The 14,412-nt window shown below is 47.0% G+C and overlaps 1 protein-coding gene across 4 annotated transcripts in view; it reads left to right on the forward strand.

Annotated features, from left to right (window-relative positions):
* Positions 1 to 14,412, forward strand: part of HMOX2 (heme oxygenase 2) — a 50,582-nt gene that overhangs the window by 5,090 nt on the left and 31,080 nt on the right. Inside the window, exons 1-2 of one of the 4 annotated variants that reach the window (XM_089655765.1) lie at positions 4,253 to 4,413; positions 7,807 to 7,920. In XM_089655765.1, the coding sequence (XP_089511891.1) occupies positions 7,829 to 7,920 (92 nt within the window). In that variant the 5' untranslated portion in view covers positions 4,253 to 4,413; positions 7,807 to 7,828. Of the gene's footprint in view, positions 1 to 4,252; positions 4,414 to 7,384; positions 7,408 to 7,501; positions 7,541 to 7,806; positions 7,921 to 14,412 lie in introns of those variants that run through there. The other 3 variants (XM_089655768.1, XM_089655767.1, XM_089655766.1) reach the window with 3 other exon arrangements.

Here is a 14,412-nt window from a genome sequence, read left to right on the forward strand (position 1 = left end):
GCGACCTGGAATCAGTAGGAGGCAACAGCGTCCTAGGGTCAGTTGAAGGCAACAATGTCCTGGGGTCACTGGGAGGCAACAACACCCCATGGTCTGTAGCAGGAGGAAACAACATCCTGAGGTCACTGGGAGGCAACAATTCCTCGGCATAAATGGGAGGCAAAACACCCTTGGTTCAATGAGATGCAACAATGTTCTGGGGCCAGTAAGAGGCATCAACACCCCAGGGTTAGTGGGAGAAAACAATGTTTTGTAGTTGTTGGGGCGCCAAAAACACTTGGGGTTACTGAGAGGCAACAACACCCTGGGGTCAGAAGGAAGCAACAACATCCTGGAGTCAGTAGAAGGCAATATCATCCCAGGGTCTTTGGGAGGCAACAACGTCTAGGGTCACAGGGAGCCAACAACACCCCAGAGTCAGTAGGAGGAAACAAAGTACTGTGGTCACTTGGATACAACAACACCCTGAGGTCAGTTGGAGGCAACAACATCCTGGGATCAGTAGATGGCAACAATGTCCCAGGGTCATTGGAAGGCAACAATACTCTGGGTTCAGTAAAAAGCAACAACGTGCCAGGATCACTGGGAAGAAACAACACCCTGGGCTCACTGGCAGACAACATCATGAGCTCACTGGGAGGCAACAATATCCAACAATGCCTTGGCAAAAGTAGGAGGAAAAAACACCCTGGGGTCAGTAAGAGGCATGAACATCCCAGGGTCAGTATGAGGAGAAAATGTCCCATGGTCACTAGGAGGCAACAACACCCTGAGAATCAGTAGAAGGCAACAATGTCCAGGGGTCACTGGGAGGCAAAAGTGCCCAGAGGTAAGAGGCAACAATGTCCCGGGATCAGTAGAAGGAAACAATGTCCTGAGGTCACTGGAAGGCAACAACATCCCAGGTTCAGTGGGAGGCAACAACACCCCAGAATCAGTGGAAGGCAACAACGTCCCAGGGTCAGTTGACGGTAACAATGTCCTGGGGTCTCTGGGAGGCAAGAATGCTCCAAGGTCTGTAGCAGGAGGAAACAATATCCTGAGGTCAATGGGAGGCAGCAATTCCCCGGCATAAATGGGAGGCAAAAACACCCTCAGTTCAATGAGCAGCAACAATGTTCTAGGGCCAGTAAGAAGCATAAACACCCCAGGGCTAATGGGAGGAAATAATGTTCTATGGTCACTAGAAGGCAGCAACACTTTGGGATTACTGAGAGGCAACAACACCCCAGAGTCAGTAGGAGGCAACTACGTCCTGGGTTCAGTAGAAGGCAATATTGTCACAGGTTAATTGGGAAGCAACCTCCAGGGTTACATGGAGGCAATAACACCCGAGAGTCAGCAGGAGAAAACAAAGTACTGTGGTCCCTGGGAGGCAAACATTTGTCCCAGGGTCACTAGGAGGAAACAACACCCTGTGGTTCACTGGAACGTAACAACAGTCCAGGGTCAGTAGAGGGCGACAATATCACCGGGTCACTGAGAGGCAACAACACTCTGAGGTTGGTAGGAGAAAACAACATCCTGGGGATCATTGGGAGGCAACAATTCCCAGAGGTAAGAGTCAATAACGCATTGGGGTCAGTAGAAGTAAACAACACATTGGGGTCACTTGGAAGCAACAACATCCCAGGGTCAGTAGGTGGAAACATCCTGGGGTCAGTAGGAGGAAACAACATCCTGGGGTCAGTAGGAGGAAACAACATCCTTGGGTCAGTAGAAGGCAACAATATCCCCGGGTCACTGGGCGGAAACAACACCCTTGGGTGGTAGGAGGCAACAACACCCGGAATCAGTAGGAGGCAACAATGTCCCAGGGTCAGTTGAAGGTAACAATGTCCTGGGGTCAGTAGAAGGCACCAACATCCCAGGGTCACAGGGAGGCAACAACACCCCAGAGACAGTAGAAAGAAACAAAGTACTGCGGTCACTGGGAAGCTAAGACACTCCGGGTATAGTAAAAGGCAACAAAAGTCCCAGTCTCACTGGGAAGGAACGACGTCCTGGGGTCAGTTGAAGACAGTAATGGTCACTGGAAGGCAACAACATTGCAGGTCACTGAGAGGCAACAACATTGAGGGTCGCTGGGAGGGAACAACATCCTGGGCTCACTGGGAGGGAACAATGTCCTGGGCTCACTGGGAGGGAACAATGTCCTGGGCTCACTGGGAGGGAACAACATCCCAGGGTCAGTAGAAGGCATCAATGTCACTAGGTCACTGGGAACAACGTCCTGGGGTCAGTTGAAGGCAGCAATGGTCACTGGGAGGCAACAATGTCGAAGGTCACTGGAAGGGAGCGTCCCGGGGTCATTGGGAGAGAACAATGTCCCGGGGTCACTGTTAGGGAACAACATCCCGAGGTCACAGGGAGGGAACAATGTCACTGGGTCACTGGGAACCACATCCTGGGGTCAGTTGAAGGCAACAATGGTCACTGGGAGGCAACAATGTCACTGGGTCACTGGGAACCACATCCTGGGGCCAATTGAAGGCAGCAATGGTCACTGGGAGGCAACAATGTCGAAGGTCACTGGGAGGGAGCGTCCCGGGGTCATTGGGAGGGAACAATGTCCCAGGGTCACTGTTAGGGAACAATATCCCGAGGTCACAGAGAGGGAACAACGTCCCGAGGTCACCGGGAGGGAACAACGTTCTAGGGACACTTGGAGGGAACAACGTCCCAGGGTCATTGGGAGGGAACAACGTCACAGGGTCACTGTTAGGGAATAACATCCTGAGGTCACTGGGAGGGAACAATGATCCGGGGTCACAGAGAGGGAACAACGTCCCGGGGTCACCGGGAGGGAACAACGTCCCGGGGTCACAGGGAGGGAACAACGTCCCGGGGACACTTGGAGGGAACAATGCCCCGGGGCCACTGGAAGAGAACAACGTCCCGGGGTCACTGGGAGGGAACAACGTCCCGGGGACACTTGGAGGGAACAACGACCTGAGGTCACTGGGAGAAAACATAGAAATTTGCTCAAAATTAGAAATTTGGAAGAAAAAAGGAAGGGGGAGGAGCTGCAGTGAGGACATTATAATAGGAAGAGAGGGGAGGGGCACTGTGGATGTCAGTGACCAGAGGCAGAAGGTGAGCTGAGAGTGTGTTAAGCCCCATCTGAGCACCTTGAAAACACTTTGCATGCATTTTTCATGATCAAAAAAGGCTCTGGACAGCATCGGGAACTGGAAGAGTTAAACACATTTTTCAAACGCCAATGCTTATAAACACGATTTGCCACGTTTACAAGTGTTTTGCGTTTGAAACTCTGCTAAAATTAACTGATGAACGCAAGTTTTCTGCGTTCAAAAAAACAACTGTAAATGATGATGTGTACATGGACACATAGGAAAACATTAGGGAGAGTTCAGGGGCTGCTGAAAAAAATGCTGAACAGATCCTGAATGTCAGTTTGTCAGCTGTAGTGTACATGAGCCCTTATGCAGGCCATAGACGGGTCGAAAATCAGCTGATTTTTCGGTCGAAAAAAAAAAATCGGCAAATTTTTGCACCGTTAGTGGGTTAATTGGTCGTCCATTTTTCGGGGTTTTGGCACATTTTTTTATCGGTAAATTTGGAAAATTCGCGGCCGATTTTGACGATCGCCCTGATTTTCCTGGCAATGATGGGCAAATCGGCAAATCATTTTACCGATAAAAATCTGTGCATGAGCCGTGACCTGAAAGAAGAAGAAAAAGAATTCCAGTCTGCTATTATATTTTATTTGAAAAGTCTTGCGGTTGCAACAATGTATCCAAATAAAAACCTCTGTATCCGAAATGGATACAAATAGATACATTGTTGCAACTGCAAGACTTTTTCATATCAAGTATAATAGCGCAGCTCTCTGCAGGGACAGAAGTAATTATGGGGTTAAATGCCGGCCATAGACAGGACGAAAATTAGCCAATTTTTTTACCGTTGGCCAATCGAACAACCGGTTTTCTTTTTTTTATAAAAAAAACGGCTGGTTTTCGACCCGTCTATGGCCGGCATTAGTGTTGGTGAGATGCAGGATCCGGAGACAGATCGGTTCTCCTCCACTCTGCCCCTTCCTTGCTTCATTTACACGCTGTTAGCGCCCTCTATACGCCTGTATGTGTATAGCACCTCCCATTGCGCCGTGCTAGCTGGGACTTCACAGCCCAGGCTCCGCCCCCCGCGCTGCATACGGTACATTGTGGGCGGAGATTATCTCTAAAAATAAAGCTTTGGAAGTAAAAAAAAAAAAACAGAAAAAAAAAAACAATGCTCAGTGACAGATGTTCTGGCCTCGCCTCCTCGCGGCTGCCTGTTGCCATAGGAGCGGGTGTTTCCGGTGTGCGGCCTGTTCCTGCGTCACCCGGGAGTTGTGTCCGAGCTGAGAAGAGCGGGGAGAAGGCGGAGAGCGGACACAGGGAGTACCCGGTGAGGAGAGGACCATGTACTCTGTGTGGGGGGACTACAACTCCCAGCATGCCTCCAGAAATGAAGAACCAAAGCTCCCAGCATGCTCAAGGACCACAACTTCCAACATGCCCAGGAGCCACAACACTCAGCATGCCCAGGGGCCACAACACTCAGCAGCCACAACACTCAGCATGCCCAGGGGCCACAGCCCCATGAAGTCCAAGGACCACAGTTCTCAGCATGCCCAGGGGCCACAACACTCAGCATGCCCAGGGGCCACAACACTCAGCATGCCCAGGGGCCACAGCTCCCATGAAGTCCAGGGACCACAGCTCCCAACATGCCCAGGGGCCACAACAGTCAGCATGCCCAGGGGCCACAGCTCCCATGAAGTCCAGGGACCACAGCTCCCATGAAGTCCAGGGGCCACAACACTCAACATGCCCAGGGGCCACGGCTCCCAGCAATGTCTAGGGTGATTAAGAGACCACAATTCCCAGCATGCCCTGACAGCTAAGGCACTACAGTTTCCAGTAGTAGCAGGATAGCTGATATTGGCCAGCATGCCTAGAGAGCTTGGGGTGCACAATTCCCGGGCAGTTGAGGGACTACAGCTCCCAGCATGCCCAGAACTCTGATTTCCAGCAGTGTTCGGAGAGCTGACATTTGCAAGCATGCCTGGGCAGCCGAGGCTCTACAGCTTCCATAATGTCCAGCAGCAGATGAACCGACCACAACTCCCATAATGTCTGGGCAGCTGAAGGGTTATCACTCCCTTGATGCCTGGACATTTTCCAGCCTGTGCTGAGCCAGCTCCTATGACGTTTATGCCTTACCTGTTGTTAGGCACGGAGTCCCCTGTCATGTCTGAACTGCATATGAAAACATTTGTCTCCGCACTACAAGTCCCAGCATGCCCTGCCAGATCAGTCTGCCACAACAAATTCCCATAAGACACACACTTGGTTTCATAGGCCACTCTGCCCTTAGATACGGGTCCCATAAGGTGACGAACGGTCACAGGGATCTGTTACTTTTTATTCTTTTATATAATGTAATGCCTTTCTAAATATTTAACCCCTTCACACCTGAGGGTAAAACAAATGTAAATGCCTAAGCACAATTCAGCAACGATGACGCGTGTTAGTAAAACCGTCCATATCATCACAACTACTCTGTACATCCAGGTGGAATATACCGCGTTTTTTTTCAGGACAAATTGGGCTTTCAGTTGGTGGTAAATGGTAATGGATATCTCCTGATTCTTTTTTATTTATTTTTTTATTATCCAAGGAAAACTGGCCCAAAATAGTAAAAAAAATTCATTATTTTTTATTTAGCTGTGTGTTTCTCGTTACTACCATAACCTACCACCAAAGAACAACCCAAAATAAATTCTCCAGCTCTTGGCGATCGCAGCGATACCATATATGTGTATGTTATTTGTTGTTTGTACCCGTAGTGCAGCCCAGAAACAATAGTGCGCATTTTGTTTTTGTCTTTTTTTTTATTTTTTTAAACCTTGACCTTTGACCCTGACCCAAACACTACCCTGGCACTGAACTAGATCAGGCCGCATATTTTTGTGACGTTGGCGTCAAGGGGTTAAAGATAATTACAACACATCTTAGGATGCTAGTGTGCAAACAGGCTTGGTTATCTCCTGTATCATTCTCACATTGTTTAGTTATATTTGTGTGTCTATATATACAGTGTACCCCGCATTCACTATATCCGGTTTCACCGGACCCCGCATTCACTATATCCGGTTTCACCGGACCCCGCATTCACTATATCAAGTCTCCCCGGACCCTGCATTTGCTTTATCTGGCTTGAAAGAGGAATTTTCTTTCTGCTCTAGGAGGATGCAGAACCCCTGACCTCTGTCTGGACAGCGCTGATTGGCCCTGTGCTGATCACATGCACTCTCCCAAGAAAAAAAAAAAACCTCTCTAGCAATACACACCAAACTGAGCATGTGCAGAATGTCTCCACACGATATGTCTTGTCAGGAGGTATGAGGGGGACACTGGAAGAAGGGGAGGATCAAAGAGGTCAGGATCAAACAGCCTTTTTACACAATGCAAAGGATTAACCCCTTAGGCTCCACACTCAGTATAATGAGCATGCTTTACTGCATATATTATTGTACTGTTGTGGGTTTAGTAACACTTTAAGTCTACCATTGTCCATCTGTAATTTTCTACAATGGATCCCACACCTGTTCTTTGTAGAACTGCAACATCTTTTGTTTCATGACCAGACCTCTCTGATCCAGGTTCATAGGATCTCTCTGATCCCGGCTCACAGGATCTCTCTGATCCCGGCTCACAGGATCTCTCTGATCCCGGCTCACAGGATCTCTCCGATCCCGGCTCACAGGATCTCTCCGATCCCGGCTCACAGGATCTCTCCGATCCCGGCTCACAGGATCTCTCCGATCCCGGCTCACAGGATCTCTCCGATCCCGGCTCACAGGATCTCTCCGATCCCGGCTCACAGGATCTCTCCGATCCCGGCTCACAGGATCTCTCCGATCCCGGCTCACAGGATCTCTCCGATCCCGGCTCACAGGATCTCTCCGATCCCGGCTCACAGGATCTCTCCGATCCCGGCTCACAGGATCTCTCCGATCCCGGCTCACAGGATCTCTCCGATCCCGGCTCACAGGATCTCTCCGATCCCGGCTCACAGGATCTCTCCGATCCCGGCTCACAGGATCTCTCCGATCCAGGCTCACAGGATCGCTCCGATCCCGGCTCACAGGATCGCTCCGATCCCGGCTCACAGGATCGCTCCGATCCCGGCTCACAGGATCGCTCCGATCCCGGCTCACAGGATCGCTCCGATCCCGGCTCACAGGACAGGTTGACTGTTCACTTATATAATTATAGTATACAGTAATTAGCTGAGTCATGGTTTTTTTCCTGGTTCAGACAAAGCAGACAAACAAAACCCTGGAGTGATATGATCTGAGGACGACCCGCCAGTTCCGGGCTCGTTAATCAGTAGGTGCGTTCAGCTGTTGGTCACCTGCTTCCCTGCTTACGTGACAAAACCCGAGAGGTATCCAGAATGGGTGGCAGAGGGTGACAGGGAGCTGTACAGAGCTGTGTATCCGGTGTACAGTCACAGCGCAGTGCTGGTCAGAGGATCCAGTTTGGCTTTGTCATTCTGTAGGGGAAGTGAGGACAAAGGATTAGGTGGTGGGGGGTGGTCAGCAGCGGGGTGGAAGGGGCAGAAGAATGCTAGGTCTTCTCTTAATTGGTACCAGGAGGCCGTGTTGGATTATGTTACTCTTGTGTTGTTTTGTTGCACGCTTGTCCCACTGATTGCAGCAGAAGTCTCTTCCTTTGTTTCCTTTGTCCGCTATCTAGCGCCGGCTTGACCTCATTCTGTTATTTCATACAGAACGGGCTGTAGATCGAGGGCCATGGCTCCAGACAAGCTGGATGGAGAGCAGCAGGAGGAGAACAGTCTTTATGGAGCTACTGCAGGAGAAGAGGAAGAAGACCAAGGTCTGAGGTGAGAGGATGCATCATATCTCAGTTCTTTGTATACTTGTGTGTGGATTGTTATGTGTCAGCACATCCTTGTCTGCGGAAGTGTCTGTACGCCAAACTTGGTAAACAGAGCGTGGAAGTGGCATAGAGCGCCCCCACAATATGTGTATAACACAGACATAGGTGGACAACTACTTCAGGGGGGGCTCATCAAAACCAGCTGTGCATACTGACCAATCCGCTTGTTGAATTAAAGTAGTCTAAAAAGTAAATTATTATTATTATTATAATACAGGATTTATATAGCGCCAACCATTTGCTCAGCACTTACCGCAGGTAAGGGGAAAAAAACATTTAAAATCTCCTCCAAGTTAATGTCATAATGTGCTAGTATACATCGCGGCGTACTAGTACATTATGAAGTACCTTAACCCCTTACCCTCCTGAGGATTTACCCCCCTCTTCCTGACCAGGTAATTTTTTGCGTTACGGCGCTGTGTTACTTTAACTGACAATTGCGCGGTCATGCAACGCTGCACCCAAATTAAATGTACGTCTTTTTTTTTTTTTTTTTCCCCATGAATTGAGCTTTCCTTCAGTGGTATTTGATCGCCTGTGTGGGTTTTTTTCTTTTTTGCACTATAAGCAAAATAAGGCCGACAATTTCAAAGAAAAACAATATTTTGGACTTTTTGCTATAAAAAAAAACTACAATTTTGAGAGAAAAAAAACAATATTTTAGACTTTTTGCTATTAAACATGTCCAGTAAAAAATCTAATTTCGACAAATTTAGGCAAAAATGTATTCTGCGACATCTTTGCTAAAAAAAAAAAAAAATCCCAATACGTGTAAATTAATTGGTTTACGTGAAAGTTAACGTTTACAAATGGTGGTATAGATAATGGGATTTTTTTTTTACTAGTAATGGCGGCAATCAGCGACTTTTAGCGGGACTGCGGCGGACATTCTAACACTGGGGGGGGGGGGAACTAACTTGGTGTCACTGACATCTCAGTGACACTAATACAGTGATCTGTGCTAAAAAAAAAAAAAAAAAGCACTGACACTGTATTAATGGCACTGGGGAAGAAGGGGTTAATGTGAGGGGCGATAAAAGGGTTAGCTGTGTGTGTTTTACTAGGGGGCGGGGGAGGGTGTTTTTCACTGTAAGCACACTGATCGGGATGGCTGTACTGTGCAGTGTGCCTGAGCTGGCAGGGAGGAAGATTGTCAACAAAACAATCTTCCTCCCTGTCGGAGATGCTCAGTAATCACCGGGCGCCGGCGAGCAAATGCCAGGTAGGACTTGGTGATTTGACATCCGCGAATGGCAGTGTGGGTAGGGTGTGTGCGCCCCCTACTCGGAAATGCAAAATCACATATATACGTGATTGTGCGCACAGGTGCCGCCCTGTAGCAGTATATCTGCTGTAGGGTGGTCCTTAAGCGGTCAAAATGAAGCCCTCCAGTGGCACTCTGTCACTGCTTCAGAGGGTTCCATCTTCAACCCATCTTCCTTCCAGGTTCACAAGCTCTGGCCATCCGACTGGCCGAGCCACGATGATGTCACTCCCACGTATGCGCATGGGAGTCCTGGGCCACGGCACAGAACTCTGAAGGTATGGCAGGGGTATGCCATTCCTTCAAAGCACATGCGCCGGCTCTAAGAAACAGCGAACATCTCCTAAATAGTGCAAGTTTAGGAGACATTAATTTTACCTACAAGTAAGCTTTATTGTAAGTAGGTAAAAGTAAAAAAAAAAATAAGTTTACTACCACGTTACACCTCTGCAGTTTTCAGTGTAACACATTGAGGACAGCAAAATAAACATTTCCAAGTAAACTTTTTTTTTTTTTGCTACAATTCTTACCCCAGAATTTGCAGTTTTCAACTGTCAACCCAGCGCTCTCTGCTCTCTGTGCTGCTGCCTTTCTTCACAGGAAAGAGTAAACGGTGGACAGTGCAGTCTCCAGTCAGTCTGTTAGCTTGGCAAAGGAAGGAGGGAGGAACTGGAGAGTGCCTTTTCATCCTAGACTATGGGTTGTGTGTTTCTATTGATGCACACAGTGTAGGGGCGTAAAATTCTAGTCCCTACATGCAAAGGTGTCTCCATAGGATGATGTAAGAAAAGTGTGCTACCATTAAACAGGAAACCTGGGTCAGTGATCATGTTATCGGCTTCAACTGGAACATAGGAAAGGATTAAAGGATAAAGAAGCTGCGTACTCAGTAAGTGATTGGATCAGCTGTTGAAAGAGGGTTTAATATCACTTTAAGCATTGAAAATAAAATATAGAAGCTGATTGGTTGTTGCTCCAGATATCAGTTGCTTCATTTTAGATAAAACTGTATGTCCTTTTTTATATTTTATTTTTTTTTTTTCTGCTCCAGCTACTTGAAGTTTACAACTCTGTTCATTACTGTGCTACTCTCATGATACCTACACTGACAGCAACACGTCAATACAAAGTGGGCCAATGTAAATTTGCTATAAAAAGTTTACAGTCTGAAAAAAAAATCAGTTTCAGCTTTTTACTAAAATACAATGTTTTGTTAAATTAATCGTAGAAAGTATTACATTTTGGTTTAACCACTTTCCTCCCGCCCTATAGCAGAAATACTGCTACAGGGCGGCAGGGCTGTGCAAAGTCGCGTATGTATGTATGTGTGTATACATGTCGCGTATGTATGTATGTGTGTATACATGTCGCGTATGTATGTATGTGTGTATACATGTCGCGTATGTATATATGTATGTGTGTGTATATTTATACCCAGTGATTGCCGTGTAACGCAGACGGAGGAGAGACCTGTGTGTAAACAACACAGGTCTCTCTCTTGCCAGCAAGGACATGCTGCTTTGTATTTCTATGCACAGTAAAGAAATACAAAGCAGTATGTCTTCGTAGTAAAACACACAGAATATGATGTAAAACAGCACATAGTTAACCCTTTGATCGGCCCCAGATGGTAACCGCTTCCCGCCCAGTGTCATTAGTAAAATGTCGGTGCTTTTTAGCAATGATCACTGTATTAGTGCCACTGGGGATGTCAGTGGCAGTTAGTCATTTTGCCCCCCAGTGTCAAAATGCCCGCCACAGTCCTGCTATAAGTCACTGATTGTCGCCATTACTAGTATAAAAAAATGTAAAAAATTCCAGTATCTACACCGCCATTTGTAGACGCTGTAACTTTCACGTAAACCAATTAATTTACACGTATTGGGATTTTTGTCAGCAAAGACATGGAGCAGAATACATTTTGGCCTAAATTTATGAAGAAATTAGATTTTGGATTTTTTTTTTTTTTTTTACTGGACATGTTTTATAGCAAAAAGTCAAAAATATTGTTTTTCTTTTTAAATTGTCTTTTTTTGTTTATAGCGCAAAAAAATAAACACCGCAGAGGTAGAAAGCTTTATTTGAGGGTTAAAAAGTACATAAATATAGTTTATGTACAACGTTGCATGACCGCGCAATTGTCAGTTAACCTCTTGCTGACCGCGCATAGCCGAATGACGGCTTCACCGTGGCCGGCCAGTTCTGAGTGGACGTCATATGACGTCCTCCCAGAACGCGCTCTCCTGCGCGCCCCAGGGGGCGCGCACCCGGCGATCTCCGTGATCGCTGTGTCCTACGGACACAGCTGATCACGTGATGTGGTGAAAGGCCGATCCCACCGGCCTTTTACCACGTGATCAGCGGTGTCCAATGACACGCTGATCACAGGGAAATGCAAGTGCCGGTTCTCGGCTGCACTTTCCTCACGCTGTCAGATCGTGAGGAAAGTACTGCCGAGAACCGGCAGTTGTCAGAGCGGGGATCGGCACCGATCATCAGGGCACTGATGATCAGTGCCCTGATGATCGGTGCCCAGCAGTGACACCCGCAAGTTCCGCCCAGCAGTGCGCCCACTAGCCCTGCCCACCCGTTCCCAGCAGTGCCCCCACCTGTGCCCAGCAGTGCACCCACCTGTGCCACTCTGCAGTGCCACCTACCTGTACCCAGAAGTGCCACCTACATGTGCCCACCTGTGCCCACCCACCTGTGCCCACCCACCTGTGCCCACCTGTGCCCACCCACCTGTGCCCACCCACCTGTGCCGCCCACCAGTGCCGCCCACCAGTGCTGCCAGTCAGTGCCACCAGTCAGTGCCCAGGGATTGTGCCAGTCAGTGCCGCCAGTCAGTGCCCAGAAGTGATGCCAGTCAGTGCCGTCTATCAGTACCCATCATCAGTGTCACCTATCAGTGCCGCCTATCAGTGCTGCATATCAGTGCCGCCTATCCGTGACCCCTAATTAGTGCTGTCTATCAGTGCCGCCTATCCGTGCCACCTCATTAGTACTGCCTATCGGTGCCCTTTAGTGCTGCCTATCAGTGCCCATCAGTGCCGCCTATCAGTGCCCATCAGTGCCGCCTCATCAACGCAAATCAGTGAAGGAGAAAAAATGCCTGTTTGAAAAATTTTATAAAAGAAACAAATAAACTTTTTTTTTTTTCAAATTTTTTGCACTTTTTTTAATTTATAGCGCAAAAAGTAAAGCGCCCAGTGGCGATTAAATACCACCAAAAGAAAGCTCTATTTGTGAGAAAAAAATGATCAAAATTTCATATGGGTACAATGTTGCATGACCGCGCAATTGTCAATCAAAGTGCGGCAGCGCTGAAAGCTGAAAATTGGCCTGGTAAGGAAGGGGGTATAAGTGCCTGGTAGGCAAGTGGTTAAAATAACGCTGCGCCCTATCACAAAAAATGGCCTGCTCAGGAAGGGGGGGGTAAGTCCTCTGGAAGGGAAGTGGTTAAAAGAAACATGAAATACACACATTCTTAGCATGTCCGAATGTTGTGCATTCACAGATTTATTGATCGTTTATTTTTTGTAGTTGCTCAGTTGCTAATGTCTATTTTGCCTTCTCACCACAAGCAGTGATATATTCTGCTGCATCACCTCCGAGTTTGTGGCCAGTGATTTTGTTTTTAACTACTTTAATACTGGGCACTTTGACCCCCTTCCTGCCCAGGCTAATTTTCAGCTTTCAGTGCTGTCGCCCTTTGAATGACAATTGCACGGTCATGCAACACTGTACCCATATGATACATGTTTTTGTTTTTTTTTTACTTTAACACATTGTGACCAGAGCAATATATTGTATTACTCTGGGGAACTGATCAGGATGTTTGTTTGTTTTTTTTTTTTAAACACATTATGATTGCTTATACCAGTGCATTTCACTGGTATAAGCAACCATTTTTACTGAAAGAAATTGATTCATTCAGTGTTTACTATTATGGATAGCTGTGAGTGACCATATCTAATTACATGGTACGGATTGGCTGTGATTGGCCCTGTCTATATCATGTGATCACTGTCACCAATCACAGCGAGCAGCACAGTAGTACACAATAGATGGCATGAATGAAAGCCATCCATTGTGTATAATTGTCAAGTGATTTACTGTGATTGGTCACAGCAAACACACGGCACCAGCAGCGGCCAGTACACTGATCGGTTATCTGCTGTGTCCGGGGATCACAACATCCACCCAGAACAGTGAATGTCCTGCTGGTCATCATTTGACTATAGGCAGGGCAGGAACTGGTTAAAGAAAAATTAAAGGCAAAACATTTTTTTCATTTTGGATAGAGTAAAAGGCTTGTTCACACCAGAAAGCAGTGCAGAAAAGGAACTTTCCATGCGCATTTCCCACACTGCGCTCACAACGCATTACCTTTTGTGATTTGCTGTGGGTACCAGTGTAATATTTACAGCACACCAAATGCAGATCACAAATGCAATGTATTTGCAGGCACTGGATTGCATGGCACCATAGTACCATAGTACCATGCGATTTGGTGCAGTGCATTTTTGAAAAGTAGAGCATGGACTAGTTTTTTTGGAGTTCCATTGTGATTTGCAGTCCCTTCCAAATGAATGGGTTGCAAAGTCTCACTGCATGGGAATCAAGAGGAATCACACAGGAAAACAGGCCGCATTTCTGTGTGATTTTTAGATGTGAACTGGTCTGTATGGGAGGATTTATAACTACGGTTAGGTTTTGTTTTCTCCGTTTGTGTATCATTGGGGAGATTTCACTTCACTTCCTGACCCATAGCCAAAACAGGAAGTGAGAGGAAATCCCTTCAAATTTCCCCTCTTTTACTGTTTTAGTGGCAACTTAAAATTTGTGGGTTTTTTTTTTTTATTACTTTATGGTGATAAAGGTAAACAGAAGAACAGTAGAAGGTGAATCTCCCTAACTGGGGCTCAGATGGCAATAAAAACCTGACTGGTTTTCGAATCCCTCTTCACGCTATCCAAAATTTAAAAAAATTGTGTACTTTTATATTTTCTTAAAGGCTTTGATCATGTTCATTTTCTGTTAAGGCTTTGATCATGTTGTTTGCTGTTGGTGAGAGAGGCTGGTGTATCTGGTAAGAGCAAGTTGTAGCCTGCCTGGACAGTTTTGTGCTCTGACTTGCATTTCACAAATTGTATGAGAGTCCTAAACAGC

Source organism: Staurois parvus, unplaced genomic scaffold, assembly GCF_062004578.1.
Source record: "Staurois parvus isolate SC_StPar_1 unplaced genomic scaffold, SC_StPar_1.0 ptg000867l, whole genome shotgun sequence".
NCBI lineage: Eukaryota > Metazoa > Chordata > Amphibia > Anura > Ranidae > Staurois > Staurois parvus.